The following is a 27,567-nucleotide window of genomic DNA, read 5'->3' on the forward strand; positions in this document are numbered from 1 at the left end:
CTTCCCACCGCCGCCAATGCAGGTGGGGCTGCGGCGCCTGCGCTGCTTCGCTGCTGTACGGCTCAGCTCGTCCGCTCGGTTGTCGGCCTGCTGCAGGGTGCTGAGCCATGTGGAGCCGCTACCGGGCGGCCGCAAGGCTGCTGAGCCGCGGGCGGTGAGGACGGGGACGGGGACGGGGACGGGGACGGGGAGGACCCGCAAGGGAGCGGGTGGGGGGCCCTCTATCCTTTTCTCTTCGACCCCGGGCGCTGCCCGCCCTGCCCTCAGCTCGCTGGGGTAAGCGGCCCGACCTTCCCTGCCCCGCGGGCCCCGCCGCTCCTGTGCCCGGAGAAAAGCTCAGCTTAGGGGCGGAGAATGGCGCGTTGCTCCCTTGGCATGGACAGAAGGCCCCGTGCTGGCTGCCCCTCAGCACCGGGATGCAGCAGCAGTGTTTTCCTCTGCTGCACCTCTGCTCCCCTCCCCAGCGCCAGTTTGAGGGCACATGCCTTGCTCCCCTTCTTGTGGCCCTGAGATGCTCCTTTCCTGAAGGAGATGTGCTGTTTCAGGTCTCTGAATCAGAAGTCATGGAGGTGGAAGAGTGTTCCTGCCAACGAACGGGCACTGCTGTATAGGGTTGGAGAACAAATCCATGGCTTCACGGTAACTCAGGTGAGCGTTGCCTCTTCCTTGTATTGCTGGTGCGGATAAATTTTCCCTTGATGGGAAAAATGTCAAAATGAGGGCAAGAGTTTGTATGCTATGCAGGTGTTTGCATAGGTGCCACGAGTGGTCTGTTAAAAATGATCCAGTAGTTGCTCATATTTATCCTTCTGAGATTGAATTATTTACGTATCATTAACACACATCCCTGAGGAGATTTACTGTTCTAGAGTAAATGCTGCACAATGGGAGTATGTGTGTTACAGACATTGAGCATTCAGTGTGGCCTGCTGAAAGTTCAGACAGTTGATTGATACCCCGCTGTGTGCTGGTTTATAGGAGACATTTAAGTAATGTGTTATCCCCAGAACTACTTTTATTGCTTTATTGAAAACTCTCAATAGGAATAATATGGGGAATTTCTTTCTACTTATAAGGAAAAACGTTGAAGTAGAGAATAAAGGTATCCTACAGTCATTAGTACTAACAGAACCAGTGGTAGAATTGAGTTATTTTAGTTTCCTTCTGCTGTCTTTACCACTGATATGTGAATATATGCCTTCTCTTTAAATTTTTGAACAGTTTTCTGGTCCTAATAGTTACACCAGATGAGTATAGTCCTCTGTTTGTAGTGTAGTGTATTTTTAAAATATATTTTCTATTTAAATATATACAAATATTTCATAAATCATAGAAACACAGGTTCAGTGAACTGATTGTTGCTATGCCATCCTTAATTTATTTGATCTCTTGGCAGTCAGTTTGTAATACAGGTGTTTTCTTCCAATATACAGGTTACAGCTGTTCCTGAGCTGTTCCTGACTGCAGTGAAGCTCAGTCATGACAGTACAGGAGCCAGATATTTACATGTTGCTCGAGAGGATTCCAATAATTTATTCAGGTAAAGCATGTATACGTATCACATCCAGCATCAACCTGTGTTTTATACGTTGTAATTCAGCTTCATAACTAGATTTTTCTGTGAGAGCAAAGACAGAAGTATTTCCTTTATGGTTCTTCCTTACAATAATTCAGATTGTAACAGATGTTACAATGTCTGTTGTTTGGCATGCTGCTCAAAACAGAACCAACACTTAACTCAAGTGAAGTTCCTCGGATATTCAGGTGGACCTTAAAAATTTCCAAAGACAGAGATTCCACAGCTTCTCTGAGCAACTTTTTCTCAGGATTTAACTGTTTATATGTGGATTATTTCTTTAAATATCATGTTAGAATCTTCCTTATATTATTTAATAGTCATTGGTGCTTCTCCTTCCATCATGTATACCTATGCAAGTAACTTGTTTCCATTGTAACCTTCTTGTAGATATTGGAAGGCAGCTATTGGGCAAGCTTCCCTTGTCTCTTGGCGCAGTCAGTCTTTTGTAGAAGGCCATTAGATTAGTCAGGTACAGTTGGCCCTTGGTGGAACCATGATTGCTCTCTGTAATCACCTCCTTGTCTTCCTTATGCTTCCACATGACTTCCAAGAGGATCTGTTCCATGATCTTCCCAAACACTGAGGTGAGACTGAATGATTGGTAGTTCCTGGTGTGATCCTCATTACTAGTTCTAAAAATGGGTGTGATATTTCCTTTTCTTAAATCGCTCTGGATTTTTTCTGCCTGCTGTGACTTTTCCAATATGATGGAGAGTGGCTTAACTACATCTGCCAGTTCCCCTCAGGGCACTAGGATGCAGTTCATGTCCCGTGGGGTCATGGATGCTTGGGTCTCAAACCTGATCTTCTGTTACGATGGAAGGAACTTCATTCTCCAAGACACTGCCCCGAGTGTCTTTCCACATGACAGATGTGGAAAGAGTGCTTGGCAGTGAAAACTGAAGGGGAAAAGATTGAACACCTCTCCATGTCTTCTCCATGTTGGTTGTCCCTAGTTCTGTCTCATCTGCTAGGGAGAAGGGTGTACTTCCTTTGGTCTTCCTGTTCCAATGCATGTATTTGTATTATTATTCTTCACCATAATTTCCAAATTCAGCTCCAGCTGTGCCTTAGCTTTCCTTAGAGACCTCTACATTCTTGAGCAGTATTACTATATTCTACCCAGGAATGTATGTCTCTACTTCTTGTTTGTGCAGTTCTGTCTTAAAGTTAAATATTGGAGGCCCTTACACAGCCATGCTGATCTCCTGCCTGATTACCTATGCATGGGAATTGAGAGGTCTTGTGCTACAAGAAAAAATTCCTTAATAAGCAGCCAGTTCTTTTCTACTACTTTATCCCTAAGGATGGTTTCCCAAGTGGCCCCATTCATTAATTCCTTAAACAATGGCAAATTCACTTAGGACTCAAGGTCATGATTTTACTCTTCTGGCCCACATCCTTCAAGATTGTGAACTCTGACAGACCCGATCACTGTAGCCTAGGCTATCACCAGTACTGACCCCTCCAATTAATTAGTTCATCTGTGTTGGTCCAGTAATTCTGCTCCTGAAATTGGGCTTTTTGTCACCTGTATTAAAAAGTCAATCTTAACACACTCCAGGAATCTCTTGGACCAGTTACAGCTTGCTGTGCTATTTTTCCAGATGTTAGGGTATTAGAATGATCAGAGCTTGTGAGCGTGTCACTGCCTGTTCTTGGAGTATGAACACTTCATCACCATCCTCCCCTTGATCAGGCAGCCTGTAGTAGATACTAGTCATAAGGTTTACTGTGTTGGTTTGGCCTCTAATTTTCATTCATAAGCTTTTCATTGCTATTCATTCATAAGCAGATTAAGATCTGCTTTTCACTGCTATTCTTCAGTGACATCTCTTTGCATTCCAGACTTTTTTTTTTAACACAGGGGACAATCCTGACACCTCTCCTTTTCTGCCTCTTTGCTTTGCCCTTTTGAGTAGTTTATGCCATCAATTGCAGCACTTCAGTCATGATTGATCTCACCAAATTTTAGTGATAGTGATTAGATCATAGTTTTCCTACTGTGTGATGGCTTCCAAGTCCTTCTGTACCTCTGAGCCTGAAACTAGATTTCCTAATAAATTGACATGTAGTTGCAAGACATAGAACTTCTCTTTTACCATAACCTTCCACAGACTTCTTCTGAGTGTTTAAACTAAAAAATGTGTATATGTGAGTTTTTCAGCTAATTAACTGAATAGAAGAGGAAAAAGATAATACTTCCAAGTAGGATATTGTATGGGAACTGCTGAATCACAGCCTGAACTTCTGATTGATCACCTGAGGTGAGCAATGAGTCAGCCATGGGAGCATAGGTGAAGGCAGTTCACCTGTGCTGCCGGAAGGGGTGGAGCCTGGCTCCACCTCTCCTAGACCCATTTAAGAGCTGACTACCAGTGGGGAAAGATCTCTTCTGGAGATCCGCTCTGCTGGAGTTTCATAAGTGAGCCCAGGATATGGGTAAGTGTCCTATCTTTTCTTTGGTGTAATAACTATGTAGCCAAGCTCTCTGGTATATCTCATAACATTTGTATATTCATTGACTGTACAGATACAAATGTTATAAATGTAACTGTTGATATTGACAACTGTTACAGTTTTGACAATTGCTTTAGTTACATAAGTTGGCTTCTCATAGCAAGTAAATGCATTCTTCTCTGTTCTGTCTGTTTTAGTTTACAATTCCGAACCACTCCAATGGACAACACTGGGGTCCCACATATCCTTGAGCACACGGTATTATGTGGTTCTCAACAGTATCCGTGCCGAGATCCATTCTTCAAGATGTTAAACAGATCATTGTCCACTTTCATGAATGCATTCACAGGTGAGCCTGAAGTAAATGAATTTTGCTCAACATGAATAAGGTGGATCTTTTTTTTCCTTTGTGGAGCTATTATCATTAAGTGTGAATGAGAGATTCAAAAACAGTGAATGAGGGGTTGAAAACTAACAAGGCACGGTGACAAAATAGACCATTTGGCAGTTACAAAGGCCTGGTAGAGCTAGAGCTTTACAATTGTTTCTATGCTTGCATGTTTGATAAATAATTGCAGTCTTAATATATTAGTTAATTAGTAAGTTTCTTCACCAATTATTTATATTGGTGAATGATTCAATATCAATGAGAGCAGAATACACCTCAGACTTCCTAAAATTCTGATCTTTTATGTCTATTTGTATGCAGCTAGTGATTACACACTCTATCCATTTTCAACACAAAATCCCAAGGATTTCCAGAATCTCCTGTCAGTGTATTTGGATGCAGCTTTCTTTCCATGTTTGCGGCAACTAGACTTCTGGTAAGCTTGAGATGAAAAGCAAACTTAATATCTTTTTTTTTTTTTAATTTAAAAACGGAAATACAAAATAATACAAAATAAAAAAAAAAAGGTCTTTTGAGCTCCCAAGCAATGTTCCTTGTTACTAATTTTTTTTTTTTTTAGGCAAGAAGGTTGGAGGTTAGAACATGAGAACCCAGCTGATCCTCAGACACCTCTGATTTTCAAAGGAGTTGTTTTTAATGAAATGAAGGGGGCATTTGTAAGTTTTGTGGATTTTTTTTTTCTTCAGTGAAGTCAGTAAACTGAAACTTTTATCCATTAGGTTAGACTGTTGAACATTTGTTTACATATAAAAGAGCATCTTGCTAATGGATTTTGTTGTAAAACTTCTAAGTTGACACAACAACACAGCTATTTTTATTGAAGTATATGGAGACTATAGAACAAATTCTTATGTGAGGAGTTCTTGTGTAAGTTAGAACTCAGGTCTTACTATTGACCAACCACGTTTTATATTTGAAACGTGCTTTAATGACTTTACTAAAATGTGGTATTTTTTTCTCTTAAGACAGATAACGAGAGGGTATTTGCACAGCACCTGCAGAATAAACTCCTTCCTGATCACACTTATGGTGTAGTATCTGGTGGACATCCCTTAAGTATTCCTGATCTTACATGGGAGCAGCTTAAACAGTTCCATGCCTCCCATTATCACCCCAGCAATTCCAGGTATCTGAAATTTGTATCTTAGTAGGTTATATAGTGAGTTAGCGTTGTGGTTTTATGAGGGGAAACCAGCTGTACAGTATTTCCATACTTCATGGTCAACAGCTTAGATAACCTGTATTCTCCAGCAACTAGCACAACATCATAGAAATACAAGGTTAGAAAGAACCTAAAAGATCATCTAAACTATATCTCGTAGCACTCAAAAAGAAAGGAATTTGCTTTAGGGAGGGAACTGAAGGATGAATTGGAGGCAGTGGCTTCTAAATGAAAAGTGGCTGATGTACACTTTCTAAGCTACGTGTGCCTGCTTGATTTTGATGATTTGTATGGAGTTTTATATACAGGTGATTCTCCATTAACTTATACGTGTTGTGAAGAAATGAACATTGTGTAAGTACTTGGCAGTAATGCAGAATTACAGTACAAGTAGCACAAATGAAGTGGTATTGAAACCTACTGACTCAAATCAACACAGATAAGAAGTTTAAAAAGAAGTTGAGAGTACATGACTGTTCATTTGCTCTTGAATATGTTCTACTGTTTTGGGTTCTAAACAGTAGTTATCCACTTGAGTTGGTATTCTGTTGGTATTGCATCTATTTTGTTGGTATTGCTAAAGTCATTAAGCTAAACATCTACTTGAAAATATGAGGGTATTCTTTCTTCTGTACTAATTCTGTGGTTGATCTAATTCATTTATGGAACATCAGCTTGTGACATGACTTTGAATTTACCGTCTTTTGTTTTTTTCATCATTCCAAGTATTCACTTGTACCTGAGTTTAGATTTTAATTAAGGAATAACATTTACCTGAGACATACGCCATGCCCATATTTAACCCAATGGAAGTTAGTAATGTTTCTTGTAGGTATGGGAGTGTACTTTGATAGACTAACTTGCACAACTCAGCTGTGCTTTACAGACTGAGAAATGTATAATCATATTTTATGTATTATGAGTGAGGACAATAAAAAAAAAAAAGCCTTCTGAAACATTAGAGCACTGGAGTTATGGTTCCAATTACTAGCATTTTCTTCTTGTAATATTGCATAATACTGCAGCTAGCTGAATTTGAGTTTTTGTGGACTCTAAAGCATAACACTGACTGAGACTGAGAAGTGCTGTGGAATTTTACCAGTACAGTGGTGGGTTTGATGTATGTGGCAAACTGTGGTAGGTCTTAAATCATAAAATCATGTTCCTTGTAGATGTAACAGAATCACTGGAAATCACATTGAATTCATAATGAAAGAAAAATAAACAAAAAAACCCTGTAGATTTTCCTGTAAAAGTCTGATTCTTAATTATAAACTTTTGTTTGAAATGCAGATTCTTCACTTATGGTAATTTTCCACTGGAACAACATTTGAAACAAATTCATGAGGATGCACTGGTAAAATTTGAACGAATTGAATCGAAGACTGACATCCCAAAACAGAAACTCTGGGAAAAACCTGTAAGTATTAAGTTAAAAATGTCTTTATATCTCTATATGTATAAAATAAATTAAAAAAAAAAAAAAAAGCACATCCAATAGTGGAATTGCAGAAGCTTGAGTACAACAGGATAACATTTTAGCCCAGCCTGCTGGGGATATTTTGTTCATAAGTGTATTAAGTGAGCTAAAGCTTTTTTTGTTGTTAAAAGGCTTAAAAAAGAATGTTTACTGTAGCGTTTCAGTAATGTAATTATTAATTTATTAATATTATAATTAATTAGAAGTGAACCTTTGTTCATTTTCATTATTTTCAGTTTTCATATGCCCTCAGCATTTAGAGAACTGGAGAATTTATTGCTGTAAGGCACCTAGAACTGGGGATAAGTGTTAATACTTTGTATCAGGAGATGCTTCTTTAATGTTACCTAAACTTTGAGAGGTTGGTGTCAAAATAACTTTTTCCATTCATTTGGAACCTTTTCTTCCCTAGTTTGTGTGGAAGCTTAAATTTTGGTTTGAAACCACACTTAAAGTGTTATTTATGGGCAGATTTTCTTGATCCTCTTTATTTCTCCTCTTGTAAAAAGTGAAGTTACCACTCCTATCTTTTCAAGGAATACTGAAATATTGTGTGTCTGTATACGTGTTTTTGAGTGCAAAACTATTCTACCTGCAAAACTATTTTAGGTTTTTGTGAGGAGGATTTGAGGATGTAAACAGTCATTTTTTTTTTAATTTGTAACTGTCCTCTGAATTTAGTCTCCCTCAAATGTACTTTTCTTTTTTATACTTTACAGCAAGAACACCATATAACATGTGGTTTAGACTCATTTGCTGCTGATCCTTCCAAGCAGACGACTGTCAGTGTCAGTTACTTGTTGACAGAGTAAGTCTTATCAAAGTGAATTTCTTAATAAACCCTGTGGAGGAGAACTAGACAAATCCTTCTTTAACAAAGGAGAATTTAATTTGCTGAGAGTTTTTCCTTATCTTTTTTTTTTTTAGCAGGCGTTAAGGAAAATCAGCCACTCTTACAGAACTATTCAGTGGGTTAGGCTTTGGGAAAACTGGCTTCATGTATTTCAGTTGCCTTCCATTTACAAGTTTTTCTGTCTAAACCAGTTGCTAACTTTTGTCCTTGTGTACTAAGTGAGCTTGCAGAGTTTCTAGAATTATTGTTTATGATGAGTGAAAAACCCAGAGCTCTTAATTTTAAGTTTGTGGTGTTCATAAGTCATAATTATTTCTCCCTTGCCTTGCTTACATGGTTTTGCAGAAATAACTAATAATTTTTTTCAGTATTACAGACGTTTTTGAAACTTTCACGCTAAGCCTCTTGTCTTCACTATTGGTTGATGGACCAAATTCTCCATTTTACAAAGCCTTAATTGAGTCTGGGGTTGGTACAGATTTTTCTCCTGATGTTGGGTAAGTGTTACAATTCAACTTTCATTGCTATAAAACAATACTAGAGAAGATGTAAACCAATATCAAGGTTGAAAAAGCTGTTTCATACAGACAATTGATACTACATCAGAAGAATCTGATTCGTTTCTTCTGATAAAGCGTTGCCAGGTGTAATTTTTAGCTTGTCAATATTTTGTTAGAAGCTATGTTAGTGTTAAGGAAGTTTCATGTTAACTATTCATGTTATCAACAAGAAAAATATGTACATAGGAACATGGTATGCCTTCATTACTCTTTCATCTTTTGTGTTTGGTGTTACTCAAAAGAATGAGAAAAATGAGTTGGCTTACTTTTTTGGTGCACTGTTACTATTGTTTTCTTACTTCAATTCTGTGATTAACACTAGATCAGTTTGGCAGAAATGTATTTTTATGCAATTAGATACCATTCATTTATTATCTCCACGGTGAGAAAAGAGTATGTATGCCAATGTTTATTTATTCAGAATGTAGTATTTGCAAGCAGTCTGCTAAGCTAGCTAGCTTTGCACTTCAGTCTGTAGATGAGTGGGTTCTGTTAACTTCACTACAGGCTCAGCTGCTCATCATAGCTTGCTTTTTTTGTCAGCAGAAGAAAGCAATTTCAGGGCATGAACATCTGACTGATATTAGATATGAAGATGACAAAAACCATTCTTTGTTTCCACTATCTCAGATGTTTGAGTGTGAATCCTAAATGTAATAATCAAGTATGAATGTAATGCCTTGGGATAATCTGCTTGGCTTGAAGTTATCTCTTCTGGGTTTGCTACAAGTCCTGCATCATGAATACCAGTGCTGTGCAGATATCTTGATACAACAGGGCATGGTATCTGTTTTCAAACACTGAAGAAGTGATTCAGTTGTATGTTTTGTCAGCTAAGCCTTTTGTACGTTTAATATATCTTGACTCGTACAGTGAGTTGTCTTCAGTGTGCATCAGTGACTGTGCTGATGAGTCCAGAGATTGGTATTCCTGAATTTGACATCTGAGTCTGCCATTGAATCTATTTTTTTAATATGAAATAGTGGATTTTTAGATTTGATTAATGGTAATTGCTTTTTTTGCATGTTGGCTTTGATCCAAACTGTTAGATACTACATTTTTCTGCAAGTAACAGTTTGTCTCTGTAAAGAGGAGTTCTCATAGTTAAATGTGCCTGACAGCCTGAGCAAAACTGTTTTTTCTTTTTTTTCCCTCCTCAGGTACTATTAAAACTAATTACAACAAAAACAAAACGCTTCACCTTCAACACTTACTCTGCAAATACTTCTTTAAATGTATTAATTAAAAGTACTGTTCTGCTTGCTTACTTAGAAGTGGAATATATATCTTCAGCTCTGCAGGTAGCTGAATTTTTCACTTAGGAGGTTTTATTACCTGAAAGTACTTTCTGATGAACTAGAAGATGAACAGGAAAGACTAACTTTCTTCTGTAACTGTTTTTCTTTCTCTAATGTCATATGCTATATCATTTCCTAACAGCATGCTGCTGCTGCTTAAATTGAACAAAAAGTTGTTTTAAGTTCAATTTCTTCAATTTCGTTTTTTTTTTCTTTTTTTTTTTTTTTTTGCTGTCTAGAGTTTAATAATCTGTGTATGTGAAAAGAATATTTCTCCCTTGCCTTTGCTGGCAGGTTTAATGCTTAAGTTGTACTACTTATTGTAGAGTTAAATGTGTTTTATTCTAGGTTTAATGGCTCAACAAGAGAAGCCTATTTCAGTGTGGGTCTACAGGGTATTGCTAAGAGAGACATTGAGACTGTGAAACAGATTATTGCCAGAACAGTTGATGAAGTTATTGCGTGAGTAATGTTAAATTTTTGAGCCTACTATTCTTTCATACAGTCTTCTACAACTAGAGATATGTCTTTATATACAACTACTACTAATTACACAAGAATGCATGTATATATTAATATGCCTTGAAATTTTAATTAAGTTTCAAAAAAATTTACTGAAGAAGCAGTTATATTGCTCATTACCCTTAAAACTCTTATCTGTAACTTCCTCTACTGTAGCATATTCGTCAGCATAACCTTCAGGAGTTTAATGACATCGGTGCTATTTAACTAAGTAACTCATCACGATAAGACTTTCCTATCAATTTTAATTCAGTGTGTAAGACATCATGGTGTAATATTTCCCTTATCAATACTGTAATTCATTTTCATAACTACAGTAAGAGCAATTAGTGCTTACGGATACGATTTCTTTCTCTCTTCACTCCTTCTCAAAGGAAAGGATTTGAAGAAGATAGGATTGAAGCTCTACTTCACAAAATTGAAATCCAGCTGAAGCACCAGTCTACAAGTTTTGGTCTTGCTCTGACGTCAGTAAGTTTCTATATGTGCTAGTGTGCGATGTTTTCTCTAGAAATAAGTTAGAAATCTGTTTGGTACATCTTTATAAAATATGGGGTCATTTTTTAGGTATCAAAAGCCTACAACTTTTCACTTTCTGGCTTTTTCTTTGTCATATCATATACAGTTGTTTTTTTCAGGAGTCTTCAAGCTGTTGCTAAACTCTAGACTGCATGATTTAATCAGGCTGTGAACCTGCTGTCTCTGCCTGAATAGGAGCTTTGATTACAGTAGGACTGTACAATCAACAAATGTACAGTTAACAGCATGGTGTGTTAGGCTGGTATTTTACAGGTTTTATTCTCAGATTATTATGGAAAAGGGCAGTCAAAAATGAAATGCTCATCTGTGTCCCAGTCTCACAGTAGAAAGTTCCAGAAGGAGGGATGTCCAGAAAGAGATCCTTCCCTTGTGGTAGTCAGCCCTTAAATGGGGTCTAGGAGAGGTGCAGCCTGGCTGCAGCTCTTCTGGTCACACAGGTAAATTGCTTTGACCTGTGCTCCCATGGCTGACTCAGTGATTGCCTCAGGTGATCAATCAGTGGTTCAGGCTGTGATTCAACACATCCCATACAAGGACTGATTACTTTTATAAGAAAGGATTATCATGCTGACTCATGGTATGTTTTGGCCAGTTGCTTATCTATTTAAAGAAATCAAATCAAAGGACTTATTTTTCTTTGGAATTTAGGGTTATGCCACTGTAATATAAAAATAATTGCTAACCCTGCCACTGGAAGGATTTTCCTTTGTGTGATCTCTATTTAAAACATAAATAGGAGAATTCAGAAACTGGTAGCTAGCTTTTCTTTTCAGCTGTAGGTTTCCTTTTGTTTCTGAAATGATTAAAACAGTAGAAATTGTATTCTAAAATGATGGCCTGTTCCAGCTTATTTTTTATCTGTGCAACTGTTCAAAACAATCAGACAGTTTATAGATACCCTTTTCTTCTTAGGCTCTGCATGAAAAGTGTGTGGAAAGTCAGTTTATCAGGGAGAAGAGATCAACATCTTCCTCTCTGCTTCTCCTCCTTTGAGAACTGTGAGGTCATCTCTTAGCCTCCTTTTCTCTCAGCTAGACAACCTAAGTGTCTCCAGCTTCCTCTGATAGGACATATCTTCCAGCCCTTTTACCAGCTTTTGTTTCCCTGGACATATTCAGCTACCTTAACATCCTTTTTATATAGTGGTGATCAGACCTATACACAGTATAATTGAGGTGAGGCCTCAAATGCTAAATATGGCAGGAGAATTACCCGTGTCTGACTTTGCAGTGTTTAATGCACCCTAAAATGCAGTTTGTCCTCTTGGGTGCCAGGCACACTGCTGGTTTCTGCTGAGCCTGCTGAAATCAGCACCTTTCTCTAGAGTCTATGCAGCTGCTCTCCTACCACTTGTATCCCTCTGTATTTGTCTGTCATTCTGTCATCACTCCATCCCAAGTGTGGCACCTGGCATTTCTCTTGTTAAACTTCATGATTTCTCTGTACACCCAAAGCTCCAGTCTGTCTAGATCCCTCAGCAAGGCCACTTGTCTCTGAAGTGAGTCAATACTACCTCTCGGTTTATTATCAACTTGGACACCTTTGTAAAGGATGCGTTCAATTCCTGCATCCAAATCATTGATGAAAGTGTTTAACAGAACTGGCCTTAGAATTGAGGCACATGGAACACTGCTGTTGATTAAATCACATCATCAGACTGATAGGGTAAAAGACTGTAACATTCAAAAATTGTTTTGTGTCACCTTCTGCTATGCTTTTCCTTCTTTCTTGGTCTGAAAAAATATACTTATTTTAAAAGGGGAAAAAAGTATTGTCATAAATTGGCATAAATGCGAATGTGAACACCTTTGGGGAAAAAAAAAGAAAGTAAATTTATTCATTATGATAAAATCAGAGGAGGGAATGGAGGGGTGAGGGACAGATGATGTTGGTGGTATAGTCCTTTAGTCTGAATAAATATTTCAACTTTACAGTTCTATTCCATCTATTAAAAGTGTTCATCAGTTATTGCGTGCCTAATGTTTAGATGGTAAGGTAGTTTTGGAGCACAGATGCTGCCGGTTATAGATATGCATATAGATTGTCCTGCTTATTTAACTACCCTTTCCCTTTCAGTATATAGCTTCCTGCTGGAATCAAGATGGGGATCCAGTGGAGCTTCTGAAGATTGCAGATAAAGTGTCACGGTTCAGGCAATGCCTTAAAGAAAATCCCACATTTCTTCAGGAAAAAGTTAAAATGTATTTTAAGGTAGGAACGTGTGCAGAAAGATAACTGCAGTATTAATTTTTGAATCACAGTTTTGCACTTACAGTTGAACTGGAGGGTACTGGGTTGTTCATGCTGTCTGTTTTTAGATGTAGATAAACTCCAGAGGTTTTTAATGAAGCGTGTTAATTTTAAATGGTTGAAGGGAGAACTTAAAACTGGAAAAATTGGCCAATTTGATACTTGGTAATGCACATACCAGAACAATTATAAAATACTAGTGTTTAATTGAACTGTGGTGCCTGATGCTATAGAAGGGTACGTGAAAAGACATGGATAGAGAATCATGGGTCTGGTTGTGTATTGGTGTAGCAGAAGCTTTCTGTTCTTCCTCGAAAAGACTTTGGCTGTTTAAATAAGATTTAGTTTTAGTGCACTTACACATTCCTTCAGTTGTTATCTGAATTTTGCAGTTGGCACTAATTGCTTTCTGCACTTTTTCTTGTGTATCTGTGTATGTTTTACTAGAGTGCTTGCAGATTCAAGAACAGCAAAGGCATTATGACATTGAATGGTTCGGAGCCCTCTGCATTAGCTAGAAAAAACCCAGTGACAGCAGTGCTGAAGTGTCTTTCTTATTTTTGTTTTGTTGTGGTTTTTTTATTGTTTCGCTTAAATTGTTCAAGCTGTTTTGAAGGATTCATCTATGATACTTAACTGCCAACTCGATTTACCTTTGAGTAAATATTTGTTTGCATATACTCAAAGGTGACAGGAAACAGCGGCATCTGTTTTCCTAAAGTCATTGTTAGTGTGTGGAAGTAGTAAGGAGCTGTCAAGTTTTTGGCTGTTTTGTTAAGAAATACAGACACAGTATTTTTTAGCTTGTTCTTTACTACAGTTCTGCTGAGGGTTCTGAGATACAAACACTGATCAGTAGAAGTAATGAGAATTGTTGGATTTTCTGGTATCAGAAGATGATGCACCTTATGTTGTACATTGTGCCTGAAGATTAATAAAGCAGGAAGGCTGGAAGCAATGGAGAGGATGCTGTTTATCTGTCCTTAGTTAATTTTGTATTTTACTTTTTAACTCTGTAGTCAGTCATGTTTCCTTTTCTTTCTGTATAACCACAGGGGAGATAAGCTCATAAAACAGGGAATCCAATTACAGTGTTTCAAATTACTGGGTGTGTGTCTTAGTGACAGATGTTACTGTTTGACTCCTACCTTGAAATGGGAATTTTTGAGGTCACTCTCTTTTGAATAGCCCCCCACTGTTATATAAAATGGTAGCTGCTGAGTAATTTTGTTATGAGAATTCCACAGCGCAGTATAAACAAAGAAATTTGACAGCAGTTGTGATGCTTGCATAATGCATGGAGTTCTTTGGCAGCGAGACTATAAGGCATTTTTGAGCAGGATAAGGCATGCACATTTTACATCATTTGGGATCTCTGTGCGCTCAAGCTTGGACAGGTTGAATGAGATGTTAAATGAAATTCTCCTGCAGTTAACTGGATTCCCCATCTTAGAACGTTCTCCAGATATAAGTTATGGCATGCTGCTCTGTAGTGTCATACACAGTTGTTTCACCTAGATTTAATTACACAGGTACTTTATGCTGTTAGGGGAATTGGACTCCATTTTAAAGTTTCACCAGAAGTTGTTCATGCTTGTTCATATGGTAAGCTGCCTCTTGTCTCCTCCCTGGCAGCAAACCGCTTCATTAAATGAGGAGTTTAAATAGCCTGTTTGTGATTATTTTGATAATATGGTAGAACCAAGTAATGCATGGGCTGTTCTGATCTACTTCTGATGATGATGAAGCAATAATCTGAGGCAACACAGGTGGAAGCAACCCTCAAAATTAATAATTCTCTGTTTTGGGATGCATTTCTGCAGGATAACCCACATAGATTGACTCTGTCGATGAGTCCAGAGGAAGACTACTATGATAAACAAGCAAAACTGGAAGCAGAAAAACTGAAAATGAAGGTCAATGCTCTTTCTGAAGAAGAGAAAACCCAGATTTTTGAAAAAGGTTAACATACTTATTCATGTTTTTGTTTGGGTAACTGTTTAAAAATACATCCTGTGTGTTGGTGTTTCTTTTTTCAAGCTATTGCTCTGTAAACTATTTTAAATTCTTTAAATATATCAAACACTCCTGTTCTGAACTGAATAATTTTTTTTTTGTTGGTAGCTTGTGTAATACATAGGAAGCTGTGCAGTTTATACTAAATTATGAGGTTGGTATATTTCATTACTTCTAGAAAACAAAATGATCAAAGATTTCAACCAACTATCAGTAGGAAAAATGTTTTAAAATTTATCTGCTTTTTTTTCCTGCTAACTTGCTATTAGAACAAGGTGAATAGCACCATTTACCTTCAAGCTCTTTGTTTCTGAGCATATGAGGTTTGCTCCATGCTTCTATAAAACTTAGTATTTCTTTTCTACTTAAAAAGCCAACTATAGAAATAATATTGTTTGGTTTATTCTGAGGAATAACAAGAACTTGGAAACTTTGAGCAGTCATGTCTTTTTGTTAAAACATTGATCTAGACACAAAAATCCTATAAGAAATGGAGTTAATGTTCAGAAGCAGTTTCCCCTGGGAGAGGAACAGGGGAAGACAATCTTTCACATGAGTTCGTCTACATATGAAAATAATTTTGCGAGTACTTAAAGGCAACCAGCTAGAATCTGAAAGAGGCTGAAATGTAAGATAAAGCACAATGGTTTAGCTTCATCAGTGTATTGACAGCACTTGAGAAAGATCTCTTATGAGTGAGAACCAAGGTCGGTGTTGCCTAATGGTGTCTGCAGAGCTGGACAACAGGACAGACTGGCAGATATCACTTCTTTGGGGTTTGAAATACGTGTAAGCAGGATGTGAAAGATGGGAGCATGTAGGAAGGAATTTACAAAGATATGGTGTTCTTTTTGCTGACACAATAGTGTGCAGAATTTGTTTCAGTGCAGTATTTGAAAAACAGTTGATAGAAAATGCTAAACTAAAACACGTTTTTCTGATCTGCATCACCTCAGTAGATTTAAAAGATGAAAATGGTGAACCTTAGTATTTTGCTTTCTTTATTAGGTTTGGAATTAATTGATCTTCAAAGCAAACCTCAGGATACCTCTTGTCTCCCAGCTCTAAAAGTGTCTGACATTGAGCCCAAAATCCCATTCACTGTGTTGGAGACAACATTTGCAGGTTGGTGTAACCAGTATTTCGTCCTGTCAAGGACTACACTATTGGATTGTTATTCAGCTACCAGCACAACTATTGCACTTCTTCTATCTTAAAGAAGTTTATGTACATGTCTAGCCATAAATGTCTACTCTTAAACAGAACCATAAACAGCAATAGCTTGTGGAGAAGGAAAAGGCAATCATTTTGGCCTGAGTTGTTTGATTCTGCCTGTTTGTCAAAGTCGAGGGTGTTCTGACAAGCTAAATGCAATATCCAAAGGAAACTGTTATAGCAAATGTCCTGACCATGTTGCTTCTGGCTTTTTTGTCTGCCAAAGCTGAACTTCCAGATAGCTTTAGACTTCAGAATTATAGACTGGAATAAAGTTTTAAACAAGGAGTACCTAGAATTCTTTGGGTGAGATTAATTAAAAAAAAATATCTGAAAGTGATTCTCACTGTTTGTTGCCTGTAGCTGTGACCCTTTTTCTCTAGACCACCACCTCTGCAGTAGACAGTTTGCAATGACATGTAGAAAATTCTTGGTGTTACCTCTGAGGGGTGATGTTGAGGTGCTTTCAGCTACAATCCAGTTGCCTGCTCTTTGTCTAGCAGTAGAACACCTGATGCAAGCTCCCTGCCTCCTGCTTTCTCACTGCCTGCCCTGCCCTGAAGTCAGAGAAGTCGCTAGGTATGCTCAATTATTCTTGAGCAATCCTGCTGCTTTCCAAACACTTAAGCATTGTCCAGAGTGCAGGAAGCATTTGTTAGTGCTCTCTTCCTACCTCCTACCTCTTTTTAAAAATAAGATGTGCAGAAACCATGGAGAAGAAGTCACTGATTGTAAAAAGTGTCCTGCTTTGCCCATGGCTCTCCTTATGGATTGTTAGGAAGCAAGAAGTCATAGGTCTCAGTTTTGTCATGGTTGTGCCCAAATCTTGCAGGTGATATTGCTCTGTAGTATATTTTTTAACAGAAATTTTTCTATTAAAATTGTCATCAAGTGTCACATACTGGATAATTTTGATACTAAAATGACCTGTTTTGTGAGAACTGTCTTTATTCTAATAGCTGCTGTTACAGTAGAACGTACAATGTGGGAACCTCTTTCTCCTCTTTTGAGGTAGAAAGACCAAAAAAACAACAAATAAAGGAGAAAAACTTCTCAAATCATTCAGAAACAAATTATCATTACATTACTTGAGTGTTATATCTAAAATGTCATTTCTCTCTTTAAATTTTCCAGGCATGTCTTTCTTTACCATGGACAAAACTAAACAAAGAAACAAACAAAGAAACAAACACAACCCCCACTTCTGTCCAGCTTTCAGTGCAATATCCCAAGTTAAAACAAAAAAGTGGATCTGAAGAAAATAATTTAGAAAATAATTCTAAATTCTTGTAAGAAGTGGTTTTGCTTTCATATACTTACAGAGTAAACTTGTTCTTCTCTTGTTTATTCATCCCTAGCTGATGAAGTTCCTGTCCAGTACTGTGCTCAGCCAACCAATGGGGTTGTGTACTTCAGAGCTGTTTCCAGCTTGAACACTCTTCCTGAGGAGCTCAAACCATATGTGCCGCTTTTTTGTACCGTCATTACAAAGTGAGACACTTACTTTGCTAGAATCTAAAGCAGTAAGATACATTACAGCTTACTGAAATAATACTGCTTCGAATAATTTCAGTGGCTATTCTTATAGGAAGGAGACAGTGATAAGTTGTTGTCCTGCTGGAACACTGATTCTTCCCTCTCCTCACTGAGTTGCCAACTCCTTTAGCCTTTGTCATTCTCTGCATTCCTTTGTTCGTGGGTGTCAACATGAGCATTCCCCAGATAGATGGGAAATTTTATCTAAATGAAAGAGCCTAGCTGAAATTTAAGTTTTCATGTAGGTTTTTCTTGGTCTGGTTTCACTGTGGTCAAAGGAATGCTCACAAAGGGGCAAGAGTGGCACCAGACATATTAAATGACCCGGACCAGGAGGAGTCTGTTCTTTTTAGTAGTGATAACAGCTTATGTGATGCTACTCTAGTTCCACGTGTATGTTGGGAATAAGCCTGTACACTAAGCACCCTTCTTAATATTCCATTTTGAATTTGCAGTGGGTTTTAGCTGATGGCTTGGTGTATTCCTTTTTTTTTTTTTTTAAATAAATTGTGAAGTATTAGATTTGCTTGATAACACCGCAGATTGCTTAGTTGCTGAATTGTATTTGCCTAAAAAATGTGAAGTTTCCTTCACATTTGGTTTATAAGCCTTGGTCTTGAAAATTGAAATAAATCTGATTATTTTCCACAGGCTGGGATGTGGAGCCCTTGATTACAGAGAACAAGCCCAGAGGATAGAGCTAAAAACAGGTGGGATGTCTGTCAGCCCACATATCATTCCAGATGATTCACACCTGGATGTGTATGAACAGGTAAATTAATCATAAACTTACTGATGTTAAATTGCAATAACAACTCAATAGTTAAGGTCACTCAGCACTTCAGTAGAGCATCAGTTAATGTGCACTGAAAACAGTATAAAAGGCTTATATATTTGGGTAAAATATATATTTGACAATTATAATATCTTAATATTTTGCATTCAGGGAAGGATGTGACACGTTTTAAGGCAGTGTTTTGCTAACATACGACTATATTTTTGAGTGCTGCAAAACTTTGGAAACAAAGAGTTAGGGACAGAATGGAGTAGTGCTGTGCATAGAGATTGCTGTTAATGCGTATATGTCATTATTAACTATGATTGGGAAACATTCAGTGCTTTTCAGGTTTGTTAGATCTTAGCATTGGGCATTGTAGTTTTAGCAATAAATATATCTTAAGATATTTCAGAGTTATTGGGGTCTGCTTCCTGTAGTCTGTTCCCCATGGATCATGAAGTTGAGTTCAGGAGACTTCTTTGCAGAAAGATTCACCCCCAGAACAGTTCCTTATTTTTCATATAAAGAACAGCTAAAACTCAGTTTCTAAACTTCGACTTACTGTTGAGAGTCAGTAATCAGCAGGCTTGCTTTGGGTGAGGGTTAATCACATTTCATGTCTGCTCTGATTTTAGTAACATAGCCTGCATCGAAGTATTTTTGTGTTGTGAAGTATTAGGTTGGCACCACTGCATTGCTTCCATGACAAAAATTCTTGCATGTTTCTCCATTGCTTTAGTTATTTGTCCAAAGGAGTTTTTTTGTGTATGTTTTCTTTTTTTTTCCTTCAGGGTGTGCTCTTTTCATCTCTGTGCTTGGATAGAAATCTGCCAGACATGATGCATTTATGGAGTGAAATATTTAACAAGTACTGTACATTGTTTTTTGGGTTTTTGTTTATTTTTTTGCATGGTTTTGGGGGTTCTCTTTTTCCCTCTTGCCCCAGTCACTTCTTACAAATCCTACTTTGAGGTTTGTTTTCATAACTTTATCTTTGAGTATCTCCCAGACTCTAAATCATAGAATGATTGAATGGATTGGAAGGGACCTCTGGAGGCCTTCTGATCGAAGTGCCCCAGTCAGGCAGGGCCATCTAGACCAGGTTATGCAGGATCATGTCCAGACAGCAAATCTAATTCTCCATCCTTTGCATGACTGTATAATGGATTAAATGGAGAACTGATGGTCTGAAGGCACTCTCTTGAATGAAAGATGCAATATTATTTAAGCCCATTGGTGTGGTTTTGCATGAGATGTAGAAACCTGTTTTCTCTTTTTCAGCCCTCGATTTGAAGAGGAAGAGCACTTCAGAGTGCTGGTTAAGAAGACTGCCCAGGAGCTATCAAATGGGATTCCAGATTGTGGGCATTTATATGCTTCTATTAGAGCTAGCAAAAACCTTACGCCTTCTGGAGAACTGCAAGAAATGTTCAGTGGGATGGATCAGGTGAAAAGTTAATGGTGTTTTTATGTGAGGCTCAAATCCTCTACTGTGGATTGACAGTGCTAATTTCTGTTGAATCTTTCTAATGACTTCATCTGTAGTTCTGCCCTTCCCGTGCAGGTGAAGTTGATGAAGAGAATAGCGGAAATGCCTGATGTTAAACCAGTACTACGCAAATTACCACGGATTAAGAAGTATCTGTTAAATAGTGACAACATCAGGTGAGTTCTAGCTTAAACTGTGGTAAGAGAGAGGCCATGGTCTGTCAATGGGCATTTCTCAGTACTGTAGTCCTGTGAAACAGAAGACCTGAAGAAATACTGCAGAAATGTTCAGTGCATGTTTTATGTGCTTAAGAACTTGATGGTAGCTGTGGCTTTTTTTATCAGGTGTGAAATCTCTACAGCAAATGTGAAATTCAGATGTTGGATATTCTGTCAATATTGTGCCTTTTTTTACCTTGATAAGTGCTCAAGAGAAATACTGTTATATTGTATTGTCATAGTTTAATGTGGTTTATTTTTGTTTTATTTTTTCTCTTAAATAGAAAATAGGGATGTTTTGAAACCTGCTTTATGTATCAGTTGGGAAAAATTAGACATTAGTTTCAAAACTAATCCAATTTGATTGACATGAAATTGTAGTAGATTGTTCTGCAAAGAAAATGATGAATAAAATTACTGAAGTATACGTGCTGTTCAGAATCATCATAGCTGTGCTCGTAAAGACAATACAGAGGAGACATTTCTGTTTTGTGAAATCTGTGTAGTCATATGTTGTGCTGAGAGGTGATGAATAGCTACTGCTGGTTTGGGGAAACAAAATAAAAAAAATAACTAGAGTGTATTTTTTTTTTTTTGGCATATCAGATGTTGTCTTAGCGGTATTTTGCTATTTTCTGTGATAATCTTTAATCTGTGGTCGCAGGTGAAATTTTCTGATGATTTAATAGGAAGTACCTAAGTGGTGCAAATTACAATGGACTGTGCAAAACCACAACAGATAGTAAAAAATGCTTTTTGACAGATGTTCTGTGAATGCAGCACCTCAACAGATGTCAGAGGCATCCAAAGAAGTGGAGAAATTCATAAAGGGCATAACTAGAAGTAAGAAGGAGAGAAAACCTGTCCGTCCCCATGTGATTGAGGTAGGAAATCACTGTGACTAATGCATCAAATATATCTAAATTTGATCTTCTGTAATGGCAACTGTTTAGTCTGAAGACAATTTGAACTCACACTCTATCCATACAGAAATGTCTGAATAAATTGGTCAGTCAGCTCTGCAATAGGCTGGCTTTGTGGCAAAACATACAGTAGCTTGTCTTCATCTTGTAAGACAGACAACAGTAATCCTCTAGATCACCTGCCTGATCTTATCCTTAGGTGACTGTGTAAGCGTGAGATGAAGGAAAATTAATTCTTCCTTTATCACATGAAATTATAACTTCTTTTTTAGCTGTGCATTACTTGGCATGCTGGCCAAGTAGAAATAGGGAGTAACATGCAGTTCCTTAGTTGTGTAGGAATCTGCTTCATTATTTGGATGGACATTTGGCAGAAATTGTACTTGGTTCGATCTAATTGACAGAGAATCCATGCTGTCTTTATTTCTGGAACTAGAGTAGACTCCTAGTTCACTACCCATGAAGGAAAAAGCTGGCTGGAACTTTTGGGGACTCTTTAATATTTTCCCTGGTGTCTTTTGGTACAAAATTACTCTTGAAAGTAGGTTTATTTAGCATTTGCTTAGAAATACAAATATAAAGAAATAATCAAGTAGCTTGCTTATGTTTGTGAAGACATATGGGCTAATGATGGTTTCAAAAGCTACCACAGGAAATATGAGGGAGTAGGGATTGCGTTTATAGTATTCTTAGTTTAAATCATCTTCTAATATGAGAACTGGATCTTTTGTAGAAATCTTCAGAAGTCAGACCTGCGGGAAACAAAATGCTTAGTAGTTTGCAGATCACAAGGAAGCTAATTAATGTAAGTACATTTTTGGTTGAGGATACCAGTGTGTGCCCTTTATCCTACGCTGTATTGTTTAAACAATTCCTCAAACTTCATCTGCCTATCATCCTTTTTCTTGTTTTCCTTTTGGTTCTGATTTGGAGATCATGTAGCTAACTTCACATCTATGCTTGCAGAAAATACACTGTAAAAATCCATGTATTGTTGCTCTTATCTATCCCCTTCTTTTCCTTCCTTTACTTCCTAAATGATTTTCTATCTGAATGACACCAGGCAAAAGAGCATCAGGGACAATTTAGTAAAAATTTTTTTTGTAAAAACTTGGTTTGGCTGTAGGAGGGAAATGCAGCTTTGTGTACCATGAGATCCCATGGAGAAAAGGCAGTGAAAGCACAACTGAAGATTTTTCTTGCTGGCAAGTCATGCACGTTGGTACTGTACTTGGCCCAACCATGCAAAGATGTGTGGGGAGATGAAGGGCTGGGGAATAGATCTCTGGAGTTGTGAAATATTTGAGAGTATTGAAATGTAATTGTAAAAGATTTTGAGTGTGTTTAAGGCTCTGTAGTTAAGTAAGCACATAGGTATATGTGTGAAAGAGAAAAGTGAGTGCTTTAGGAGCCTGGAGACATAAGAAGGGTTGGAAGTTCTGATGTGAGGGGATCTGCATCTCTGAAGGTATTTGAGACGTGTGGTGGTGGCACTAAGGGACACAGCTTGGTGATAAGACTTGATAAGTCAGGTTGTTGGTTGAACTTGATCTTGAAGGTCTTTTCCAACCGAAGTGATTATGATTGTGAATAAGAATAAAGTTTACTGCAGGGCATCTGTGAAATTCAAGTAACTGCTGCCTGTCACAAAGCAGCTTTTTTTTTGTGGGGAGAAATGTTTTCAGGATTCAATACATGTAGTTGAATAGATAGACTCAAGTATGATGGATGTAGAAGTGGAGAGTTACGAACACTTCAGTGACAGAAGTATGCATCTCAAAACTCTTTGGTAATAATGTAATGTGTGGACAATAGAAGCTGGTGAGCAAGGACGAGTAGCTGATGTACAGTATCTACACACTCTGGTTTCCTAAGGCAATTGTAGTGCTGGATTGCTAATACGTGGGCAAGCTGAATATATTAACACTGATTGCAGTGTACGTCACCTGGCAGCTTTAGCATATGTCTGTCTGTTTGGCAGAGTTTCATAGTTATCAAAAAAGAAGCCAGAGCTTTCAAAGGAATAAATTGTCTCATCTCTGCTGTGGCAATAATGTATTCTTTTCTCTTAGGATCCTACATTCAAACCTTGCCCAATGAAGACACATTTTGTACTTCCCTTCCCAGTCAACTATATTGGGGAATGTGTTCGAACAGTTCCCTACACAGCTACAGACTACGCAAGGTAGGAATCAGAATCAGCAGGGAGCTTGTAGGTGTGTTGCATAACACAAAACAAAATGGGAAATTTTAGGCTGACTGTTGAAAATGGAGTGTCAATAAAAGCTTTGTGGTGTATTTGTGACAAATTCTTTACAGAACATGGCTAAGTCCATGAATTCCCTGTTTTAGTAATCACTGAGATGAAATAACTAAGGGCTACTAACCCCCAACTTCCAAATAATAGCCCTGCTTACTTTAATGTGTCTGAAGTGACACTCCTATCACATGTAACAGAGTTGCAGTTAGGAGGCTGTTTTTGTATTTCATTCAGGTGAAATAAATAGATTTAAAGGACTGTTCAAAAGTAGCAACTCTTACAACTATGTCACTTTACTCAGCTGTTGTTAAATGTTACTTAATGTTGTAGATTACAAGAAGCAGTGAGTTGTAAATTGAGATCTGTTTTAATAGTAAGGCAATTGAGAATATTACTGTTATCCAATTCACTTAACATCTTTTCTATTATTTCTCTCATTTCAGCCTTCGAATTCTTGCACGGTTGATGACATCTAAGTTCCTACATAGAGAAATAAGAGAGAAAGGAGGGGCTTATGGTGGAGGTGCTAAACTTAATCACAATGGAATATTCACTTTCTACTCCTACAGGTAAGTTCATAGCTCAGGGGACCACTGACTACACTTGCATGCATCTTTGACTTAGTTGTAGCTCTCCTTCAAGATTAAATGAAACAAGAAGGATATTGAATGACAAGAAAGTAATTCAGCACTGAGTATGCAGTTAAGATTAAGCAATTAATGTATATCAGATTTGTTAACAAACCTCTCCTTGCTTCCTCTGGTTTCTATCCCTGGGAAAGTCTAGTTTCTCTCTGCTGGTTTAGAAACCAGTGTTGTCTTTGCACCAGCTTTATGTAAGACAGGTTTGATTTATTTTGCTATGGGTTGAAGAGTCTCATAAACTTTTGCTGGAATAATTAGAGATTCAGCAAAAAACATTCCAAAAGCATTGCTAGTAATGAGCTAGAATGGAGAAAGTATATTTTCTTGTCCACTTTTTGTCATTCTGGAACAGTTAACCTGCTTTAGTTTTACAAAGGCACTTACAGATGAAGTTTGAATTGAAAGTATTGAAGACTAGCTATAATCCCCAATAGAAATGTTCATGAGTCTGATAGAGTTCTGTTTTAAATCGTTTTCTTTACCAAAGATAGACTAACACAGTACTTGGGCAAGATTCCTGGCTAAAATCTGAGCAGCATTGCCTCTCTGCAAAGTTTTCAACGTGGCAGGACTTGTCTTGGTTAGTATTTCAGTAGTTCTTGACCTGTTTCACCTGTTTTACGGGGAGCAAAAAGAGGTGTAGCAGGAAAAGCAACTTAAAGATATGGTGTATCATAAATACTGCTGTTGTTCCTAATGAAAGCTATGCCTTCTAAGCTGCTGAAGCAAATTGATAGTGGATTACGAAGTGCTGTTTTACCAGCTCTTTAATACCAGTTCTCTGCACGCTGCCATGAAGCTGCTTTTAGCAACTGAGCTTGCTGCCCTTGTGTAGAGCAAAAATTCAAAATACATTTGGTTCACAGTATTCTACAAAGTTTGGTTTATGTATGTGTGTTCTGTATAATGCAAAGTAAAGTGAATGAAGTAAGAATAAAGTAATTACTGTTCTTCATGTTGTAAGACTCAAGTCAGTAATTTCACTTTTTTCCCCACTAAGGGACCCAAATTCACTAGCCACCTTGAAAACATTTGAAAAAGCAGTTGAATGGGCCAAGTCTGGAGAGTTCACACAAGAAGACATTGATGAAGCTAAATTGGCAGTATTTGCTGCTGTAGATGCACCAATAGCTCCTTCAGATAAAGGTACATTCTCACCAGCCTCTAAGCACTGGGATATTTATTTGCCTTTAAATTTAAAGGAGAGAAAGTAGTTTGCTAAACTAAATCATACAGTAAAATTTGTACTTGGTGGATGCTGATTACCATTGCTCTTTTTCATAAATGCTGGATGTGTTCAGTGTTTCTACTGAGGTATATATATTCAAGCTGCTCCTGAATATTAGGTGAATGAATACAGTTAGAAGATGAAGATGGAGGAGAAAATTTGGCTTGGAGTTAAATATAAGCAATTATAATAAAAACTGCCTCTTTTTTTTAATAGAAGTTACAAGGATTATTTTCCAGGCATGAATATCTTAATTTTTTTTTTTTAAGAAGTTAAAACATAGAACTAAATCACTTGCCAAAATAGAGTGTTTTTTTTTTCTGGATAGGTATTTTACCCAGTCTGTGATCTTTGGTTTACAATTAAATTTTGTCTCAGAACGATTGTCAAATTGTAGTCTCTATTCTTCCGTTCCTGCACAAGTACTTGTCTTACTCTGCACTCCTTGCATGCAGTTGTAGCTGGGATTCCAGTACGTTATTGCAGTATGTGGCTTTGTTTTCTTTTAGGTATGGACTATTTCTTATACGGGATTTCAGATGAAATGAAGCAGTCGCACAGAGAGCAGCTTTTTGCTGTTAACAAAGATAACCTGGTTGATGTAGCAAATGAGTAAGTCTGTGCTCAGAATACGGGGGGGGGAAGCTGCTTGTTTGAAAAATTGCACAAATGCTGAACAACTTGAACAAGTTTGTAAAAGTTGCCACAATTATTTCTTCTTTCATTGGCCTTTTGTCCTACTTTCACTATTTGCTTTTGTAACCTAGAGAGATTTAATTATATCCTGTATCTTACACTCTAGCAGATGTTACTTCCCTCCTACATTCTGAATCTTCAGGTGATTGTTCTACTTCTCAAAAGCCCAGAAACTCTCTAAAGAACACGTCTACTCTGCTGTCCAACTCCTGGCTAACCGAGTTAGTTCTTCTCAGCTCCTACCACTTTGTGCTTATTTAGACTTGAATTCCACTGCAGAAGTTTAAGTGGATAGGCTAGTTATGTCTAGGCCCCAGTGACTGTTGTATTGTGATGTCTGGGGAAAAAAAACATTGTAAATTCAAAAAGCTGCTGTAAAAGCAAATGGGTTTATATCCAACAGCTTTTTCTCCTGAAATATTTTAACTTGTATAGGAGAGGCATAACAGCAACTTACTTGTTTCTTCTTGCAGGTACCTTGCAGTTGGGAAGAGCACTCGTGGGCTGGCTGTACTTGGCCCAGAAAATATGGATATCACCAAAGATCCCTCATGGGTCAAACGATGAATAGCTGGCTGAACATCCAAGCTCATATGAAATAAGCTCATCTTTGTGACTATATTACCTTTTTATATTTTTAACTGAGCTACTTCAATTGCTGCTCGTAGCAATGCCCAACAAACCAGTTAAAACTGTGTAAAAAAAAAATAAAAAAAATAAAAAAATGAAGTTCTAACCATATAGTATTATAGGGCAGGAATGATTTGTTGTTATAGTAAAGATAGACTTCAGTATTTTATTCAAGATTCACTCCTTCCATCACATAAAGATACTATACAAATTAAATATTTTTGTATATGTAGAACTTCAGAGTTATAAAAGGCATTAGGTTGAAAACATGTCTGCTGTTGGATATATAAAGTGCTATGTCTCTTATATTGGTTTCATTCTTTCTTATACTAATTCCAGCTTCCTCTCACATGCATGTGCCAGTGCATTCCATCTCCCATCAAGCCTAGTTTATGGTGTAGTTTATAGTGAATGGCATTATAGTGGGCAAATACATAATGTATTTAAATTCAACTTTTCTCTTGCCTGGTTAGGGAACATTTGGTCAAATTTTGATACTACAGGTAGTACTTAATTTTGTGTCATCACCCAGTTAACAGAAGCCTACATGAGGGAATGGTTTTTTTGACTGTATGTAACAAAATTTTAAGAACTAATTTTGTTCTTTTCCATTATTAGGGAGAGGAGCTATAGCCTTAAAGAAGCTATAAGAAAGGAAATGTGAAACAAGGGCCACCTTATGCTTTTCTGAATCTTTAATTTTTGTTCCTGAATTATCCCTGTACAAGGAGAAAAGAGTGAAGACTTACTAGCTTAAATCCAAACCAGCAATGAAAGACAGCTGCATTACTGTCCTACTGTCTCCTCCTGTGTGGAGGAGA

General features: G+C 37.5%; 1 protein-coding gene across 2 annotated transcripts; it reads left to right on the top strand.

The window, feature by feature from the left end:
• PITRM1 (pitrilysin metallopeptidase 1) lies at nt 1–27,548 on the top strand. 2 transcript variants are annotated; one of them, XM_031615990.2, is made up of 27 exons: nt 1–154; nt 546–648; nt 1,434–1,540; nt 4,237–4,388; nt 4,749–4,863; nt 5,008–5,104; nt 5,414–5,574; nt 6,904–7,030; nt 7,810–7,898; nt 8,312–8,440; nt 10,150–10,263; nt 10,698–10,794; nt 12,940–13,074; nt 14,937–15,075; nt 16,138–16,254; nt 17,703–17,835; nt 18,532–18,652; nt 19,450–19,526; nt 19,940–20,105; nt 20,223–20,323; nt 21,129–21,249; nt 22,022–22,093; nt 23,361–23,473; nt 23,992–24,117; nt 25,193–25,338; nt 25,930–26,032; nt 26,590–27,548. In XM_031615990.2, exons 1-27 carry the CDS (start codon nt 108–110, stop codon nt 26,681–26,683), a joined length of 3,102 nt encoding a protein of 1,033 aa, XP_031471850.2. In that variant the 5' UTR covers nt 1–107; the 3' UTR covers nt 26,684–27,548. The 2 variants fall into 2 exon arrangements, with proteins under 2 accessions (XP_031471850.2, XP_031471851.2); XM_031615991.2 differs by lacking the exons at nt 1–154; nt 546–648; nt 1,434–1,540 and adding an exon at nt 3,978–4,021.
• Nucleotides 27,549–27,567: the final 19 nt, after the last annotated feature.

Source organism: Phasianus colchicus, chromosome 6 (assembly GCF_987193195.1).
Source record: "Phasianus colchicus chromosome 6, bPhaCol1.hap1.1, whole genome shotgun sequence".
NCBI classification, from domain to species: Eukaryota; Metazoa; Chordata; class Aves; order Galliformes; family Phasianidae; genus Phasianus; species Phasianus colchicus.